This window comes from Pristiophorus japonicus, chromosome 15, assembly GCF_044704955.1.
Source record: "Pristiophorus japonicus isolate sPriJap1 chromosome 15, sPriJap1.hap1, whole genome shotgun sequence".
Taxonomy (NCBI): domain Eukaryota; kingdom Metazoa; phylum Chordata; class Chondrichthyes; family Pristiophoridae; genus Pristiophorus; species Pristiophorus japonicus.
In genome coordinates this window covers 13,164,440-13,177,451 of record NC_091991.1, presented here as the reverse complement: position 1 = coordinate 13,177,451, position 13,012 = coordinate 13,164,440, and the positions used below count along the sequence as shown (strand labels likewise).

The window sequence follows — 13,012 nt, the reverse complement described above, 5'->3', positions numbered from 1 at the left end:
GCACGCCCCGGAGTGTCAGCCTAGATTTTGTGCTCAAGTCTCTGGAGTGGGACTTGAACCTTCAGCTATCTGATTCAGAGATGAGGGTGCTGTCCACTGAGCCACAGCTGACAAATGCAAGTTCTTTCATTAAAGTCAGTAAATAAATGTCAGTTGTTGTTGATTATTTGGCCTCTGGACTGACTGTGGATGGAATGACTGAGGGTTAAGAATTTGCTTCAGTTAAATAGAAGTGAAGCATTTCTAAGGCCAACTCCAGCACAAATATAATCTTCCAGATACTTCACAGTCTTTGCAAAGCTAAACAGGCAAACTTTTTTCTGTAAGTGAAACCTGTGTACAGGTCCTCCAAATAACGGCTAGATTTATTGTACATGTTGACTGTACTCCAAGAGGCTGGGACAAGGGGTTGTTGCTGGGGGCAACCCACCCACCTGAACCACTGACACAACTTGACTACAGTATGCATTATCCACAGGACACGATGCAGCAACTCGCCAAGGTTACTTCCACAGCACCTCCTAGCCCCACAACCTCTGAGATGGACAAGAGCAGCAAGTTCTTGGAAAATACCATCAGCTCCAACTCGCACACCATCCTGACTTGGACATTTATCACCGTTTTTTTCAGTACTGGTGGAACTCCCTACCCAACATCATTGTAGGAGCATCATTGCTACACGGACTGCAGCGGTTCAAGAAAGTGGCTCACCACCTTCTCAAGGGCAACTCGGGATAGGCAATAAATGCCGGTCTTGCAAGCGACGCCCACATCCCGAGAGTGAATAAAATAAATGCTGAATGTTATAGGAAATTAAATGTATTCAATTCAGAATCAAGCTCAGAAAAACATAAGAACATAACAATACAAGAATTAAGAGCAGGAGTCGGCCATTTGGCCCTTCAAGCCTGCTCCACCATTCAACAAGGTCATGGGTGATCTTCGACCTCAACTCCACCTTCCCACACTATTCCCATATCCCTTAATTCCCATAGTTCCCAAAAATGTATCTAGCTCGGTCTTAAATAAACTCAACGGCTGAGCATCCACAGTTCTCTGGAGTAGAGAATTCCAAAGTTTCACAAACTTTTGAGTGAAGATATTTCTCCTCATCATAGTCCTAAATGGCCGACCCCTTATTCTGAGACTGTGTTCAAAAACTCCCCATCCAGGGGAAACATTTTCTCAGCATTAACCCTGACAAGCCCCCTTGAGAATTTTATATGTTTTAATAGATCACCTCTCATTCTTCTAAACTCTGGGCAATATCAGCCTAGTCTACTCAATCGCTCCTGATAGGGCAATCGCCCCATCCCACGAAGCAGTCTGGTGAACCCTTGTTGCACTCTATGGCAAGTATGTCTTTCCTTGGGTAAGGAGACCAGAACTGTACACAGTGGTGTTGCCAATGCCCTGTATAATTGTGGTAAGACTTCTCGGGGCTGAAATTCAGCCTCCCAATAAGGTCTTTGGCCGCCTGAAAGCTGCGCCCTGGCCGACACGCGGTAAATGCACCTCGAGGATTTTTGCTGCGGTGTGACGATCCGCCCCGCTCCTGCAGATGCGTCTTAAAGACATCATCAGAACGCGCACCGCAACGGAGCCTCCCTGGGAGGGAAATTTACCTGCAAAAGTCTCCCGGCCGCCGCTCGGTGCCCTCGACAGCTTTTTGTGTTGGGGTACGCCTCGTTGGGCCTTGTCGGTCAGGGGCCCGGCCGCCCTTCAAGGGGAGGTGGCTCTGCCGGCAACGACATTTTATTTTTTTTTGTCCGCCGACTGCCAGGTCGGGCCGACAATTATGCCCCCCCCCCGGGTTCGGCCGGGCCGCCAACAGGCAGCCTGGCACCCCCTCTTGGGTGCCAGGCCACTGGCCCAGCCGAAACCCTCCCTGGTGGCCCAGTGGACCTAACTGGAAAAGATGCAGAGCTCGCAGCGGCTCTCCCCTTTAACTGAAGGGGAGGGGTGAGTTGAGGGGCCAGCGCGATGATGACTGACAGCGGCGGAGACTCTGTCCGGCCCCCAATTCCTCCCCGCTAGTGACACCCCACTCCACTCCGCCCCCACGATGAGGCCACTTCCGCCCCGCTTGAAAAAAAAGTTTGAGGAGCTGACTGTCTGGATCGGCCGTTGCATCCATTGCGGCAGCCAGAAGACTTCGGAAACGGTCGGTCCACGACGTTTCAGGCGGAGGTGAATTTCGGCCCCCTTTACTCTTATACCCTAATCCCTTTGTAATAAAGGCTAACATACCATTTGCTTTCCTAATTGCTTGCTGTACCTGCATGTTAACTTTCTGTGATTCGTGAACAAGGATGCAAACATTTCCCAGTCTCTCGCCATCAAAAAATATTCTGCTTTTTTGTTTTTCCTACCAAGGTAGATAACTTCACATTTCCCCACATTGTATTCCATTCGCCATCTTCTTGCCCACTCAGTCAACCTGTCTATATCTCTGCGTCCTCCTCACAGCTTACTTTCCCACCTAACTTCGTATCAACAGCAAACTTGGATACTTTACACTCGCTCCTTTCATCTCAATTATTGATATAGACCGTGAATAGCTGAGGCCCCAGCACTGATCCTTGCGGTACCCCACTAGTTACAGTCTGCCAACCCGAGAAAGTCCTGTTTATTCCTTCTCTCTGCTTTCTGTCCATTAACCAATCCTTAATCCATGCTAATATATTACCTCAATCCCATGAGTCCTAATTTTGTGTAGTAATCTCTTATCTGGCACCTTATTGAATGCTTTATGAAAATCCAAAATACACTACATCCACTGGTTCCCCCTTATCCATCCTACTAGTTACATCTTCAAAAAACTCTTAACAGATTTGTTAAACACGATTTCCCTTTCATAAAACTATGCTGACTCTGCCAAATCATATGTTGATTTTCTAAGTGCCTTGTTACCAGGTCCCTAATAATAGATTCGAGCATTTTACCGACTACTGATGTCAGGCTAACTTGACTATAGTTCCCTGTTTTTTCTTTTCCTCCTTTCTTAAATAGCGGGGTTATGTTTGCTACCTTCCAATCCTTGGGGACTGTTCTAGAATCTAGGGAATTCTGGAAGATTAATACCAGTGCATCCACTATCTCTGCAGCTCCCTCTCTAGGATGCAAGTCATCAGGTCCAGAAGATTTGTCGTCACTTAGTCCCATTAATTTCTCCAGTCTTTACATATACTGATTTCTTTACATTTTTCATTCTCTCTAGACACCTGGTTCCTCATTATTTCCAGAATGTTCTTTGTGTCTTCTACCATGAAGACAGATAAAGTATTTGTTTAATGCCTGCCATTTCCTTATTGCCAGTATAATTTCGCCTGTCTCTGCCTCTACTGGGCCCACATTTACTTTCACTAATCTCTTCCTATTTACATATGTGTAGAAACATTTACAATCTGTTTTTATATCACTCGCTAGTTTACTCCCATATGCTTTTTCTCTTTCCTTCGCAATTTCTTGGTCCTTTGCTGAATTCTAAAATTCTCCCAATCCTCAGCCTTACTGTTCTTTTTGGCAACATTATAAGCCTCTTCCTTTGATTTAATACAATCCTTAACTTCTCGTTAGCCATGGTGGGACAACTTTTCCTGTGGGGTTTTTGTACCTTAAAAGGAATGGCGTAATAATTCTTTAAATGCTAGCCATTGCTTGTCTACCATCATATCTTTTAAATGTAATTTCCCAGTCTACCAACTCGCCCCTCTTACCTACGTAGTTTGCTTTGTTTAGATTTAAAATCGTAGTTTCGGACTTAACTAAATCGCTTTCAAAATCAATAAATTCTATCATATTATGGGCACTAAAGGCCCCTTTACTACAAGGTTATTAATTAACCCTTTCTCATTGCACAATACTAGATCTAAAATAGCCTGTTCCCTAGTTGGTTCCTCAACATACTGATCTAGAAAACTATTTTGTATACATTCCATGAACTCGTCCTCCACACTATTACTGCAAATTTGGTTTGCCCAGTCTATATTTAGATTAAATTCCCCCTTGATTACTGTATTAGCCTCGTTACATGCGCCTCTAATTTCCTAATTTATACTGCGTCCGACATTACAACTATCGTTTAGGGGCCTATAAACAACTCCCACCTGTGTTTTCTGCCCCATTGCTGTTTCTTAGTCCCACCCAAACTGATTCTACTTCTTCATTTGCCAAGCCAAGATCCTTTCTCTCCACTGTCTTTATCCCATCCTTTATTATCAGAAATACACGAAGGACATATATAACCTTCCGGAAATACTAGGGGACCGAGGGTCTAGCGAAGAGGAGGAACTGAAGGAAATCCTTATTAGTCAGGAAATTGTGTTAGGGAAATTGATGGGATTGAAGGCCGATAAATCCCCAGGGCCTGATAGTCTGCACCCCAGAGTACTTAAGGAAGTGGCCCTAAAAATAGTGGATGCATTGGTGATCATTTTCTAACAGTCTATCGACTCTGGATCAGTTCCTATGAACTGGAGGGTAGTTAATGTAACACCACTTTTAAAAAAAGCAGGGAAGAGAGAAAATGGGGAATTATAGACCGGTTAGCCTGACATCAGTAGTGGGGAAAATGTTGGAATCAATTATTAAAGATGAAATAGCAGCCCATTTGGAAAGCAGTGACAGAATCGGTCCAAGTCAGCATGGATTTATGAAAGGGAAATGATGCTTGACAAATCTTCTGGAATTTTTTGAGGATGTAACTAGTAGAGTGGACAAGGGAGAACCAGTGGATGTGGTGTATTTGGACTTTCAAAAGGCTTTTGACAAGGTCCCACACAAGAGATTGGTGTGCAAAATTAAAGCATGTGATATTGGGCGGTAATGTATTGACGTGGATAGAGAACTGTTTGGCAGACAGGAAGCAGAGAGCAGGGATAAATGGGTCCTTCTCAGAATGGCAGGCAGTGACTAGTGGGGTGCCGCAGGGCTCAGTGCTGGGACCCCAGCTATTTACAATATACATCAATGATTTAGATGAAGGAATTGAGTGTAATATCTCGAAGTTTGCAGATGACACTAAGCTGGGTGGCGGTGTGAGCTGTGAGGAGGATGCTAAGAGGCTGCAGGGTGACTTGGACAGGTTAGGTGCATGGGCAAATGCATGGCAGATGCAGGATAATGTGGATTAATGTGAGGTTATCCGCTTTTGTGGCAAAAACACGAAGGCAGATTATCTGAATGGCGGCTGATTAGAAAAAGGGGAGGTGCAACGAGACCTGGGTGTCATGGTACATCAGTCATTGAAGGTTGGCATGCAGGTGCAGCAGACGGTGAAGGCGGCAAATGCCATTATGGCCTTCATAGCTGGGGGATTTGAGTATAGGAGCAGGGAGGTCTTGCTGCAGCCTTGGTGAGGCCTCATCTGGAATATTGTGTTCAGTTTTGGTCTCCTAATCTGAGGAAGGACATTCTTGCTATTGAGGGAGTGCAGCAAAGGTTCACCAGACTGATTCCCGGGATGGCAGGACTGACATATGAGGAGAGACTGGATCAACTGGGCCTGTATTCACTGGAGTTTAGAAGAGTGAGAAGGTATCTCATAGAAACATATACAATTCTGACGGGTTAGATGCAGGAAGAATGTTCCCGATGTTGGGGAAGTCCAGAACCAGGGGTCACAGTCTAAGGACAAGGGGTAAGACATTTAGGACCAAGATGAGGAGAAATGTCTTCACTCAGAGTGTTGTTAATCTATGGAATTCTCTACCGCAGAGAATTGTTGAAGCTAGTTCATTAGATATATTCAAGAGGGAGTTAGATGTGGCCCTGACTGCTAAAGGGATCAAGGGGTATGGAGAGAAAGCAGGAAAGGGGTTCTGAGGGAATGATCAGCCATCTTATTGAATGGTGGTGCAGGCTCGAAGGGCCGAATGGCCTACTCCTGCACCTATTTTCAATGTTTCTATGTTACCCCTCCTCCTTTTTCATTTTGCCTATCTCTTCTAAAAGTTAAGTATCCTGGAATATTTAGTTCCCAACCTTGGTCACTTTGCAACCACATCTCCGTAATGGCTATTAGATCAAACCTTTTAATTTATTTTGTTGCGAGTGCCCAGGTTTTGAACAAGACATCATATGGTTTCCTTACATTCTCACGGGGAATGTCTTACATTTTTGTTGATGAATTCTAGAACAGATACAAACCTCAAGGTGGGTCACAACCATCCAGAATATACAATCTGCCTCAATAGAGTATTTTTAACACTTCACACTGTCCAGTTCACAGAGGCAAAGCCAGACAATGAGCAATGGTGGGAGAACTATCAGGAAAGGCTCAACAGGCTGGGGCTCATATCTCTCGAAAGGAGAAGGCTGAGGGGTGACCTGATATAGAGGTCTTTAAAAATATGAAGGGGTTTGATCGGGTAGATGTCGAGTAGATGTTTCCACATGGGGAGACCAGAACTAGGGGCCATTAATGTTAGACAGTCACTAATAAATCTGTTAGGGAATTCAGAAGAATGTGGAACTTGCTATCACAGGGAGTGGTTTAGATGAATAATATAGATGCATTTAAGGGCAAGCGAGATAAGCACTTGAGGGAGGAAGCAATAGAAGGCTATGCTGATATGATGAGGAGGGTTGTGTGGGAGGGCCGTGTGTGGAGCATAAACACTGGTACGGACCAGTTGGGCCAAATGGCCTGTGTCTGTGCTGTACATGCAATGTAATTCTGTGTTAGGGTTAGGGGGAGGTGACCAGAGAGGAAGGTGGCGAGGAGTCTTTTGAAGGAAGTGAGGGAGTTAGTAAAGGGGAGGAGTCTCGGGAGAATATTGCAGAGTGTGGAGCCCAGATGCTGAAGACTGTGCAGCCAAACATGGAGCAAAGAAAGGGGTGAAAGCAAAGGGGGCAGAGTGGGAAAGGCAGTGGGTGCGCGGTGGTGCATACGGCTGGAGCAGGTTGCAGAGGTAGGGAGGCCCTTGTCACGGATGGTGGTGTAGTGGTTATATTACTGGAATAGTAATGCAGAGGCATGAATTTGAATTCGATTTTTTTTTAAATTTAGAAATAAAAAGCTGGTCTCAGTAAAAATGCCCGTGAAGCTGTTGGATTGTCATAAAAACACAACTGGTTCACTGATGTCCCTTTAGGGAAGGAAACCCACCACCCGTACCCGGGTCTGGGCCCATATGTGACTCCAGCCCCACACAAACGTGCTTGACTCTTAACTGTCCTCTGAAGTGGCCTGGCGAGACACTCAGTTGTATCAGCACCTTCTCAAGAGCAACTAAGGAGGGGCAATAAATGCCGGCCTTGCCAGCGACGCCCACAGCCCAGGAATGAATAAATAATAAAAATAAAATAACTTGTAGATGAGAACTAGGATTTAGAATGGTTTGTGGGTGAGGGACAGGGTGATAGGGGAGCAGGACTTAGAGCGAGATAGGATGTGAGCGGACATTTGGATGAGTTACATTTCATTTGGCCAAAATACCCAGATATCCCGCCATCAAATAGTTCATCTGAAAATGCCTCAACTACTTATTTTAAAAATCTAAAATAAAAACAGGACAAGCTGGAAAGGCACGGGAGGTCAGGTAGCATCTGTAAACAGTAGAGACGGTTCATGTTTCGCTGGATTTAACTGAACGGCTTACCTGACATAGGTGATTTAACGAAGTTTGGCGTCTGAGAACCTGCGAAAATCTTCTTGCCACTGAAAAGTAACCACAGAGACTCAGATAAATAAATAACTGTTACACGTGTAACATTCCAAGGTGTACAATGGTGTTCCCCGGGGTTCAGTACTAGGACCACTGCTGTTTTCGATATACATTAATGACTTCAATGTGGGGGTACAGGGCACAATTTCAAAATTTGCAGATGACACAAAACTTGGAACTGTTGTAAACTGTGAGGAAAGCAGGGATAGACTTCAAGAAGACATAGACAGGCTGGTGGAATGGGCGGATACGTGGCAGATGAAATTCAACACAGAGAAGTGTGAGGTGGTACATTTTGGTAGGAAGAATGAGGAGAGGAAATATAACCTAAAGGGTACAATTCTAAAGGGAGTGCAAGGAGAGAGAGATCTAGGGGGGTTTGTGCACAATCGCACATCTCATCGCCGAGAGTATGCAGAAATCAAGCGCATGCAGTGGAAAGAGTGTGCGGCAAATCAGTCCCACCTACCCCTTCCCTCAACGACCTTCTGTCCCACCTGTGACAGGGACTGTGGTTCTCGTATTGGACTGTTCAGCCACTTAAGGACTTATTTTTAGAGTGGAAGCAAGTCTTCCTCGATTCCGAGGGACTGCTTGTGCACAAATCTTTGAAGGTGGCAGGTTAACAAAGCAATTAAAACAACATATGGACTTTATAAATAGAGGCATAGGGGGAGAAATTAGCCAGCTTTGCACACGTTTTTTTTGGCAATATTTTGCCTTTTTTGCTGGCAAAAAGTACTCACCTAAATTGGCCAAAGTTAACGAATGGCGTTTTTGAAATATCGCTGAAAAGCGGATCGACCACGTGCAACGCCAAAAAAAAACACATAGCGCTTAAAATTGGCCGTTCGGGGAACCTGTACTCACGGTGAAAAAATGCCCGAGAAAAGCCTACATTGAAGCCCCAGAAACAGCATTAGGTAGGAAGACCTACAAAAACGGTAAGTTGAGGTTTTTATTTTTGAATTCATTTTCAGCAATTCATTCGTTAAGTCTATAGCGAATGTTTTCTGATTTTTTACTTTTGCAATTTATTTGTGTGTTTTCTCCCCTCCCAGGGCCTGTATTTTTGGTGGTAACCGGCCTCGGGCTAAAGTTGACAAGGACCGCGGTTTCCACCGCGAATCCTCGTGCAACGCCGATTTTTACCGTCGGGCGCATTTTTTTTGCCAATTTAACCCCCTTAAAAAATTGAGACTTTTAGTGGTAGTTTTTCCGTAAAATAACAGGAAAAAAACGAAATCACCAAAAATGGAATTTCTTGCTCACAGAGTACAAAAGGCAGGAAGTTCTGCTAAACCTATGTACAACACTAGTTCAGCCCCAGCTGGAGTATTGTAAAGATCTGGGCACGGCACTTTAGGAAGGACGTGAAGGCTTTGGAGAGGATACAGAAAAGATTTACGCGAATGGTTCCAGGGATGAGGGACTTCAGTTACGGGGATAGACTGGAGAAGCTGGGGTTGTTCTCCTTGGAGCAGAGAAGGTTAAGGGGAGATTTGATGGAGGTGTTCAAAACCATGAAAGGTTTAGATGCAGCAACTAAAAAGAAACTGTTTCCACTGGCTGAAGGGTCGATAACCAGAGGGCACAGATTTAAGGTGATTGCCAAAAAATACAGGCAACATGAAGAAAAACTTTTAGCGCAACGAATGGTTAGGATTTGGAGCGCGCTGCCTGATAGAGTGGTGGATACAGATTTAATAGTAACCTTTCAAAAGGAATTGAATAAATGAAGGAGCAAAAATTGCAGAGATCTGGGGAAAGAGGGGTAGAGTGGGACTGATTGGATTGCTCTTCGAAAGAGCCGGCGCAGACTCGATGGGCCAAATGGCCTCCTTCTGTGCCGTACTATTCTATAATTCTATGCATCAAACCACTTGCCGTTCCCTGCTGGCCCATCACAAAACATCTCTTTAAATTATCAGCTCCACAATACTCAGCAAACTAAAATGACCAATCAGCCCCCGATCGCCACCCAGAGGTAGCAGTGTTGCTAGAAACCCAATAGCGTAGCCCAGAGGGGCAAGAATAATAGCTCCCTGTGACCCCACCCAGACAGTCACCTCGTTCATCTCTCCAAAGGTGGCCCGAGCTCACACTTGGTCAGGTGTGGCTTGATACGAATAATTAATCTGCATTATATCGCCGTGGGTGATCATATCCATAGTAGCAAATTCTATATTTTATTTCTCTCGGCACAAAAGTTAGAAGCTTAAGCGGCGGTTTCAGCTTTGTAGACTCATAGAAATGCTTCTCTTTTTTTTCAGCTTTTAAACAATCGGCTTACTACAGTAAACACAATGCTTCTCTTTAACTCCTCCTACCCTGCTTCGAACTTCCTTTTGCATCCCGCGGGGACCTTCTGCCCACCTTGTTTCACCTTTTTCTGCACCGCATTAATGGCAGCTTTCAAATTTCTAAAACTGCTGTTGCAGCTACGGAGGAGATTTCGCTTAAAGTCCATATCCTCTAACTCTGGGTGACTCCGCCTAAAATCCACCCAGCATCTATTAACATCCAGCGCACCATCCGTGGAGTTAATGGAGCCTAAATACCGGCTGACTGCTGCCAATTCAGCAGGGTTGAGGGGCTTGGAAAATCTCTGTGTCCCAACAGGCCCCCGGCCTACGAGCACCATCAGAGCAGGCCGGGGAGTGGAAGGAGCAGCGTGGCGGTGTACCACTCCGGGGAGCAGCACGTGCTGGAGCAGGAGAGCAACGGCAGTGAAGAGGGATGTCACCAAGATCCAGGTCGGTGATTGGAGCGTGGGCAGGTACAGCAGGAGCGGCGAGGTCGGGGCGAAGGAGCGGCGAGAGATTGTAGAGGGACGTGATTGGGGCCCAGGAGAGGCGAGGGCCCAGGTGCAGCACGAGCCAGCCTGCACTGCAATATGTGTGCGCACTAGGTCCGTGCAGCAGAGCTGGTCTCCAGTCGTCTTGGTTAATCCTTGCCACTGGACCAAGACCTAGCTCTGTCAAGCCCGTGTGGTGGCTGGTGTGCAACAGCCACCACACGTTAAAAAAATCCACGCACAGGCATCTTGCACCCTTCAAGATTTAATTCGGGACCTGGAATTTTAGGTCCTTCATTGAAACACTTGTGAACTTTTTGACGTAGAAGCAAGTCATCCTCGATTTGAGGGACTACCTATGATGGGGGGGTGAACATATAGAGCAATGGTTATGATCAGACCCATTGGGGCAATTTCCAATTCCGCTACCTGGTCAGCAATGTGGCCAATTGATCGCCCGCCTGTTCTGGAACCCGTGCAATTTTCATCCTATTGATTTCAATGAGTTGAGAATCGGACACGTTCTCGAAGAGGTGAGCAGTCCCCTCAATCCCATTTGAACTAAGTGGCATAATTCTATCAGTAAACCATATCTTTGCTTAATGATACAAAATTATGTATAGAATCATAAAATGGTTACAGCACGGAAGGAGGCCATTCAACCCATCGAGCCCGTGCAAGAGCACCTCACCCAGTCCCACTCCCCCGCCCTTTCCCTGTAACCCTGAAAAATTGTTTCCCTTCAGGTACTTATCCAATTCCCTTTTGAAAGCAGTGATCGAGTCTGCCGCCACCATCTTCTCAGGCTGTGCCTTCCAGATCCTAAATACTCGCTGAGTAAAATAGTTTTTTCTTATGTCGTCTTTGGTTCTTCTGCCAATCACCTTTAAAAATCTGTGTCCTCTGGTTCTCGACCCTTCCGCCAATGGGAACAGTTTCTCTCGATCTACTCTATCCAGACACCTCATGGTTTTGAAGAACACGCCATACTTTCCCACATTATTTCATCTAATTATCCTTCCGCATTTCTAACCTCTTTGCCTCAGTGAAGGCCCATCATAGCTTTACCTTTCATCCATCATCATCATCATCATAATCATAAGCAGTCCCTCTGAATCGAGGAAGACTTGCTTCCACTCTTAAAATGAGTCCTTAGGTGACTGAACAGTCCAATATGAGAACCACAGTCCCTGTCACAGGTGGGACAGACAGTCATTGAGAGAAGGGGTGGGTGGACAGGTTTGCCGCACGCTCCTTCCGCTGCCTGCGCTTGATTTCTGCATACTCTCGGCAATGAGACTCGAGGTGCTCAGCGCCCTCCCCGTTGCATTTCCTCCACTTCGGGCGGTCTTTGGCCATGGACTCCCAGGTGTCGGTGGGATTGTTGCACTTTTTCAGGGAGGCTTTGAGGATGTCCCTGTAACATTTCCTTTGCCCACCTTTGGCTCGTTTGCCGTGAAGGAGTTCAGAGTAGAGCGCTTGCTTTGGGAGTCTCGTGTCTAGCGAACAATGTGGCCCGCCCAGCGGAGCTGATCAAGTGTGGTCAGCGCTTCAATGCTGGGAATGTTGGCCTGGTCGAGGACGCTTTACCTTTAACAAACCTTACTGCCGCGGCAACTTCCTGTTTCAACAAGCCTCTCACTTCACAAACTGATTGCAATCAAAGGCTTTTCCAAGACGATGGGTGTGAGATGCTCTTTGATTACTTGGACAAGCTAACAAAATGCTAAACTATGGTTTAGATTCTGGGGAAACCAACTTCCATATAGAATATTAACCATCTTTTGTCTGAATACCTTTTTACAAACAGGTGGGAATAAACTTTATTTTAAAAAAAGATATTAAAAGTAATTCTCAAATTGTTTTGAGAAAAAATGAAAACATGAAAAAGATACTGAATTGTCTGAGGGAATGTCCTCCCTCATTGTGCTGCCATAACTTCAGCGCAAACCTGTTTATTTGTGCAATCGGGGTTTGGAATGGAAGAAGCTCTGAGCAAGTTCAGCCCCTCTGTAAAACCTCTTCTGAATTATTCTGTGTTTCTGTTTGGACTGAATTTATCTTCGCTAACTGTAGTGAAAAAGTAGGTGAGTTAAAATTGCTGGAACTTAGAGAGAAAAGGATTGTACTTCCAGATTGGAGGGTTCGTGCTGGAAACCTAACCCTCAAAATGGATTAGCAGAGCTTGTGAAAAATTTTTTGTGCATCTCGAGGACGTTGTTGGAAAGAAAGAACCTGCATTTCTATAGTGCCTTTCACAGCCTCAGGACGTCCCAAAGCGCTTTACAGCCAATGAAGTACTTTTGAAGTGTAGTCACTGTTGGAATATCGGAAATGTGGCAGTCAATTTGTGCACAGCAAGCTCCCACAAACAGCAAAGTGATAATGACCAGATAATCTGTTTTAGTGATGTTGAAGGATGAATATTGGCCCAGGACACCAGGGAGAACTCCTCTGCTCTTCTTCAAATTAGTGCCATGGAATCTTTTACATCCACCTGAGGGGAAACAGAGCCTCGGTTTAATGTCTCATCTGAAAGACAGCA

General features: G+C 45.4%; 1 protein-coding gene across 1 annotated transcript in view; it reads right to left on the bottom strand.

Moving 5' to 3' along the window:
• The window catches only part of rfx4 (regulatory factor X, 4), a 92,663-nt gene that overhangs the window by 39,125 nt on the left and 40,526 nt on the right, over nucleotides 1-13,012 (bottom strand). The window contains exon 10 of the mRNA XM_070901509.1: nucleotides 7,605-7,663. Coding sequence (XP_070757610.1) covers nucleotides 7,605-7,663 — 59 coding nt within the window. The remainder of the gene's footprint in view (nucleotides 1-7,604; nucleotides 7,664-13,012) is intronic.